General features: G+C 42.7%; 1 protein-coding gene across 1 annotated transcript; it reads left to right on the forward strand.

The window, feature by feature from the left end:
- Nucleotides 1-383: 383 nt before the first annotated feature.
- LOC116811076 (small ribosomal subunit protein bS18m-like) lies at nt 384-6097 on the forward strand. Its single transcript, XM_058441318.1, has 3 exons — nt 384-460; nt 3746-3867; nt 5626-6097. Exons 1-3 carry the CDS (start codon nt 384-386, stop codon nt 6066-6068), a joined length of 642 nt encoding a protein of 213 aa, XP_058297301.1. The 3' UTR covers nt 6069-6097.
- The last annotated feature ends 368 nt before the right edge of the window (nt 6098-6465 follow it).

The following is a 6465-nucleotide window of genomic DNA, read 5'->3' on the forward strand; positions in this document are numbered from 1 at the left end:
CTGTAACCTCCGCTTCCCGGTTCAAGTGATTCTCCTGCCCCAGCCTCCCGAGTAGCTGGGATTACAGGTGTGAGCCTCCACACCCGGCTAATTTTTGTATTTTTAGTAGAGATGGGGTTCACCATGTTGGCCAGGCTGGTCTTTAACTCCTGACCTCAGGTGATCTGCCCACCTCGGCCTCCCAAAGTGCTGGGATTACAGGCATAAGCCACCGCACCCAGCCATAAATAAATTTTAAAAAAGGTAAAAAAAACACAATGATGACAATGGGAGCAGGTTCATCAGCAGAAGAGAGATTTCATCTAATTTCTGGATGATAGGATGTAAATGGAGGAATGGTGACTGATGGAGCATGGTGGAGGAAGCCATAGCCTGGGGTAAGCATGGAGGTGATGCTTCAGAGGAAGGAGTTGCTCTTTCTCTGCAGGAGCCTGGAGTGTCTTGGTCTTGACAATGCCAGGTATGATGAAGGGTGGGAGTGAGATGTGGGGCTGAAAACAGGGATTTTAATTGAAAGGCTATATATAAAACTGTCAACTCATCCCTTTGTGTACAATTTACAGCAGCCAGGTGTCTACCTGTTAGGCAAAAAATGTAGAGTTCTTTTCTAATGAAACTGAACAACCTTGGAGAAAAGACCATGGCATTTGGCATTCGGAGAGTCTGCAGTATAATAGTCAGATCCCTAATTATACTTAAAAAAAAGACACCGGTTGCCTAGCCCTGTCCCCATGCACAGAGCTTCCAATGAGATTTTTATTGCTGCATTCTTAAATATCAGCCAACAACCACTGATCAGCAAGCATTTGAGAAAAGACTGCAACATCAAAGACAGAGACCAAAATAAGCAAACAGGAAAGAATAATCCCAAAAGGTTTCAACTACATGACATTCTGGAAAAGGTAAAACTATGGAGACAGTAAAAAGATCTGCTCCCCAGGCGCTTGCAGTCTGGGCTTATGATGGGAGAGGCCGCCTCTAGGAGCCCTGAAATGCCTTTAGGGTCATTATTCCATTGTGTTGATGAATAACACCTGATTTCCTTTGTGATGGGGCCAGCCATACTAATTTCCTTATCAAACAGTAAACTGGGGGCTGGGTGAAGTGGCTCATGCCTGTAAACCCAGCACTTTGAGAGGCCGAGGTGGGTGGATCACTTGAGGTCAGATGTTCGAGGCCAGTCTGGCCAACATGGTGAAACCCTGTCTCTACTAAAAATACAAAAATTACCCTGATGTGTTGGTGCGTGCTGTAATCCCAGGTACTTGGGAGGCTGAGCCAGCAGAATCACTTGAACCTGGGAGGTGGAGATTGCAGTGGGCCGAGATAGCACTGCTGCACTCTGGCCTGGGCGACAGAGCAAGACTCCATCTCAAAAAAGTCTCTTGAAACTTAAAAAAAAAAAAAGCAACAGTAATCTGGCTTTACCCTTATTATCTCCAATCAGGCTTTCTCATTTCTTTTTCAATATGGATAGGCTGAAAAGTTTCCAAATTTTTAAGTTCTGCTTCCATTTTGATTAACAATTCCATTCTTAAATCATTTCTCTCTTCTCTCATTTGACTATAACCAGGCAAAAGGAACAGGTTGCTCCTTCAACACTCTGCTTAGAATTAGCTTCAGCTAGTCATGGAAGAGTGAGTAGAATGGCGATTGGGCATGGGAGATATTGATCAAAGAATAAAAATTTTCATTTAAACAGGAGGAATAGGTTCAATAGATCCATGGTACAACATAATGACTATGGTTAACAGCAACGTATTGTATACTTGGAAATCACTAAAGGAGTAGATTTTAAGTGTTCTCACCACACACAAAAATGGTAAGTATGTGAGGTAATGCATATATTCATTAGCTAGTTGTAGCCATTTCACAATGTATACATATTTTGAAACATCAGGATGTACTCCATAAATATTTCTATTTTTATTTGTCAATTTCAAAAAAAAAGAAATGGGCTGGGCGTGGTGGCTCACACCTGTAATCCCAGCACTTTGGGTGGCTGAGGCGGGTGGATCACGAGGTCAGGTGTTCGAGACCACTGGCCAACATAGTGAAACTCCGTCTCTACTAAAAATACAAAAAATTAGCCAGGTGTGGTGGCGGGCACCTGTAATCCCAGCTACTCGGGAGGCTGAGGCAGAAGAATCTCTTGAACCTGGGAGGCGGAGGTTGCGGTGAGCCGAGATCGCGTCACTGCACTCCAGCCTGGGCTACAGTGCGAGACTCTGTCTCAAAAAAAAAAAAAAGAAATGGCATCAGCTAAATATCCAATTTCATTGCTCACAAGTTCTAACTTCCATGGAACACTAGGACATGGACATTGTGGAATGATTATATTAAGCTAATTAACATACCCATCACCTAGCACATTTATCATTTTTGTGGTGAAAACATTTAAAATCTATTTTTTAAGCAATTTTGGAATATACAATACATTATTATTAACTATAGTCACTATGCTTTGCAATAGATATTGAAAATTTATTACTTCTAACTGAGACCTTATACTCTTTGATCAACATCTCCCCATTCCCCACCTTCACTCATCCACTCCCTGATAACCACCATTCTACTCTCTACTTCTGTAAGTTGGATTTTTTGGTTCCACATATAAGGAAGATCATGTAATATTTATCTTTCCATGACTGGTTTTTTTCACTTAGCATAAATGAAGGTATGTTCCTTCTATGCATAATTAGTTCAGAATTTTTATCATTAAGGGATGTTGAATTTTATCAAATGCTTTTCTGCATCTATTAAGATGACCATATTTTTTTCCATCATTCTATTGGTGTTATGTATCACATTTATTGATTTGCATATGTTGAGCTTTCCTTGCATCCCTGGAATAAATCCCATTTGATTATGGTGTATTCTCTTTTTGATGTGTTATTGGATTTGGTTTGCTTGTATTTTATTGAGCATTTTTTGCTTATATGTTCATCATGGATATTGGCCCGTAGCTTTCTTTTTTGTTGTGTTTATGCCTGATTTTTGAATTAGAGTAATGCTAGTTTCATAGAATAAATTCTGTTTAACATTTTAAGAATCATTTGAGAAGAGTTGGTATTACTTCTTTATATGTTTGGTAGAATGTGGCAGTGAAGCTATTCAGACCTAGGATTTTCTTTCTTAGAAGACTTTTTATTACTGATGTAATCTCATTGCTCATTATTGGTATGTTCAGGTTTTTTCTTCTTGATTCAATCTTGGTAGGTCATTTGTGTCCAAATATTTATCCATTTCTTCTAGGATTTTCAGTTTGTTAGCATATGGTTGTTCACAATAGACTCTATGATCTTTCGTATTTCTGTAGTATCCATTGTAATAAATCCTCTTTGTTTCTGATTTTGTTTATTTGGGTCTTTTTTTTTTTTTTTTTTTTTTTTTGAGACGGAGTCTTGCTCTGTCGCCCAGGCTGGAGTGCAGTGGCGCAGTCTCGGCTCACTGCAAGCTCCGCCTCCCGGGTTCACGCCATTCTCCTGCCTCAGCCTCTCCGAGTAGCTGGGACTACAGGCGCCCGCCACCACGCCCGGCTAATTTTTTGTATTTTTAGTAGAGACGGGGTTTCACCGTGGTCTCGATCTCCTGACCTCGTGATCCGCCCGCCTCGGCCTCCCAAAGTGCTGGGATTACAAGCGTGAGCCACCGCGCCCGGCTGGGTCTTTTTTTTTTTTTTTTTTTGGTTAGTCTAGCTGGCAGTTTATCAATTTTATCTTCTCAAAAAACCTTTTCAAATTAGGAGGGCAGAGGAAGATGGTGGAATAGAAGCCTACACCATTCTTCCCCCGACCCCAACTGGAAAACCAAATTTTAACAATTATCTACATATAGAAAAGCACCATCACAAGAACAAAAAATCAGGTGAGTAATCACAGTACCTGGATTTAGCTTCATATCTCTGAAAGAGGCATTGAGCAGGGCAGGAGAGACAGTCTTGAATTGCCGACACCACACCTCTCCCATCCTCTGGCAGTGTCTGTGTGGTGCAGAGAGAGAATCTGTGTACTTTGGAGAGGGAGAGTGCAGCAGACTGGGACGACTTTACATTGAACTCAGTGCTGCCCTGTTGTAGCAGAGAATAAAGCTGTACTAGGCTCAGCCAGCACCTGCACATGGAGGAAGCATTTGGACCAGAGGGAAGTCAGCCATCTGAGTGGTCAGAAGTTGAGTTTCTCAGCAAGCCTCACCACCATGAGCTGAAGTGCTCTGGGGTCCTAGGTAAACTTGAAATGTGGTCTAGGACACAGGAACTGCCATTCCTAGGCAAATCCTAGTGTCCGGCTGGGCTTAGAGCCAGGGAGACACCAGCTGGGGTCGCTAAGGGAGTGCTTGTGCCATTCCTCCCCCAACCCTAGGCAGTGCAGCTCAAGGCAATGAAAGTGACTCCCTCCTTCTGTTTAAGGAGAGGAGACTGAAGAGTAAGCAGGACTTTGTCTTGCATCTTGGATACCAGCTCAGCCGCAGTAGGACAGGGCATTGGACAGAGTTGTGAGGCCCCCATTCTGGGCCCTAACTCCTGAATGACATTTCTAGATACATACTGGGCCAAAAGGGAACCCAGTGCCTTGAAGGGAAGGACCCAGTCCTGCAGGATTCATCATGTGCTGACTAAGCCCTTAGGCCCTGAATAACCAGCAGTAATATGCAGGGAGTATGCTGTGGGCCTTGACCTCTGAGATGTACTGGCTTCAGGTGTGACCCAGCACATTCCCAGCTGTGAAGGCTAAGGTGAAAGATTCCTTCTGTTTGAGAAAAGCAGAGGGAAAAGTAAAGGAGACTTTGCCTTGAACTTTAGGGACCAGCTCAGCTACAATGAGGTAGAACAACACGCAGGCTCTTGGGTTCCCTGAGTCCAGGCCTAGGCTCTTGGACAGCATTTCTGGACCTGCTTGAAGGGTAAGTCCCAGGCCAGGCAGCGTTCACCAAAAGCTGACAGAAGAGCCCTTGGGCTTTAATTGAATACCAGTCAGAATGGCTATTATTAAAAGGTCAAAGGCTGGGCATGGTGGCTCACGCCTGTAATCCCTACACTTTGGGAGGCCGAGGCAGGTGGATCACTTGAGGTTGGGAGTTCCAGACCAGCCTGACCAACATGGAGTAACCCCGTCTCTATTAAATTATGAAATTAGCTGGACGTGGTGGCACATGCCTGCAATCCCAGATACTCTGGAGGCCGAGGCAGGAGAATCACTTGAACCTGGGAGGCGGAGGTTGCGGTGAGCCAAGATTGCACATTGCACTCCAGCCTGGGCGACAAGAGCGAAACTCCATCTCAAAAAAAAAAAAAAAAAAAAAAAGCTGCACAGCAAAGGAAACAATCAACAAAGTGAAAAGACAATACACAGAATGGGAAAAAATACTTTTGCTAACTACCCATCTGACAAGGGAATTGATTACTAACCAGAATAAACAAGGAGCTCAAACAACTGTATTGGAAAAAAATCTAATACTCCAATAAAAAAATGGGCAAAAGAGTTGAATAGGCATTTCTCAAAAGAAGACATACAAATGACAAACAGGCATATGATAAGGTGCTCAATATCACTGACCATCAGAGAAATGCAAATCAAAACTATAGTGAGATATTATCTCACTTCAGTTAAAATGGCTTTTACCCAGGCGGAACCAAGACTGCTACGGTTGCTGTTTGCGGTGGTCTAGGGAGGAAGAAGTTGACACACCTGGTAACGGCTGCTGTCAGCCTTACACATCCCGGGACTCCCACGGTGCTTTCGAGAAGGGGTTGTTCACGATATAAACAGGTATCCAGCATTGAGGACCTGCCCACTCCAGTGGAAAACCCTTATAAAGAATCTCTTAAGAAATGTATCTTGTGTGGAAAGCATGTAAATTATAAGAATGCACAGCTTTTGTCCCAGTTTGTTTCTCCATTTACTGGATGCATTTATGGAAGGCACATTACAGGTCTTTGTGGGAAGAAACAGAAAGAAATCACAAAAGCAATTAAGAGAGTTCAAATAATGGGGTTTATGCCATTTACATACAAAGATCCTGCATATCTCAAGGACCCTAAAGTTTGTAACATCAGATATCAGGAATAAATTCTATCACGTTACCATCAATAAACTTATTTTACAGTAAAAAAGAAAAATGGCTTTTACCCAAAAGTCAGGCAATAACAAATGCTGGTGAGGATGTGGAGAAAAGGGAACACTAATACACTGTTGGTGGGAATGTAAATTAGTACAACTACTAAGGAGAACAGTTTGGAGGTTTCTCAATAAAACTAAAAATAGAGCTGCCATGATCCAGCAATCTTACTGCTGGGTCTATACCCAAAAGAAAGGAAATCAGTATAAAAAGAGTTATGTGCACTCTCATGCTTGTTGCCCCACTGTTTACAATAGCTAAGATTTGGGAACAACCTAAGTATCCATCAAGAGATGAATGGATAAAGAAAATGTGGCCGGGCGCGGTGGCTCAGGCCTGTAATCCCAG

Source organism: Hylobates moloch, unplaced genomic scaffold, assembly GCF_009828535.3.
Source record: "Hylobates moloch isolate HMO894 unplaced genomic scaffold, HMol_V3 SCAFFOLD_7, whole genome shotgun sequence".
Taxonomy (NCBI): domain Eukaryota; kingdom Metazoa; phylum Chordata; class Mammalia; order Primates; family Hylobatidae; genus Hylobates; species Hylobates moloch.

Coding starts and splice junctions, on each gene's coding strand:
- LOC116811076 (XM_058441318.1), top strand. CDS start 384: ATGGAGGTGATGCTTCAGAGGAAGGAGTTGCTCTTTCTCTGCAGGAGC. Junction 461..3,745: donor CTTGGTCTTGACAATGCCAG/GTATGATGAAGG, acceptor TTTTCAAATTAG/GAGGGCAGAGGAAGATGGTG. Junction 3,868..5,625: donor TCACAAGAACAAAAAATCAG/GTGAGTAATCAC, acceptor GCTTTTACCCAG/GCGGAACCAAGACTGCTACG.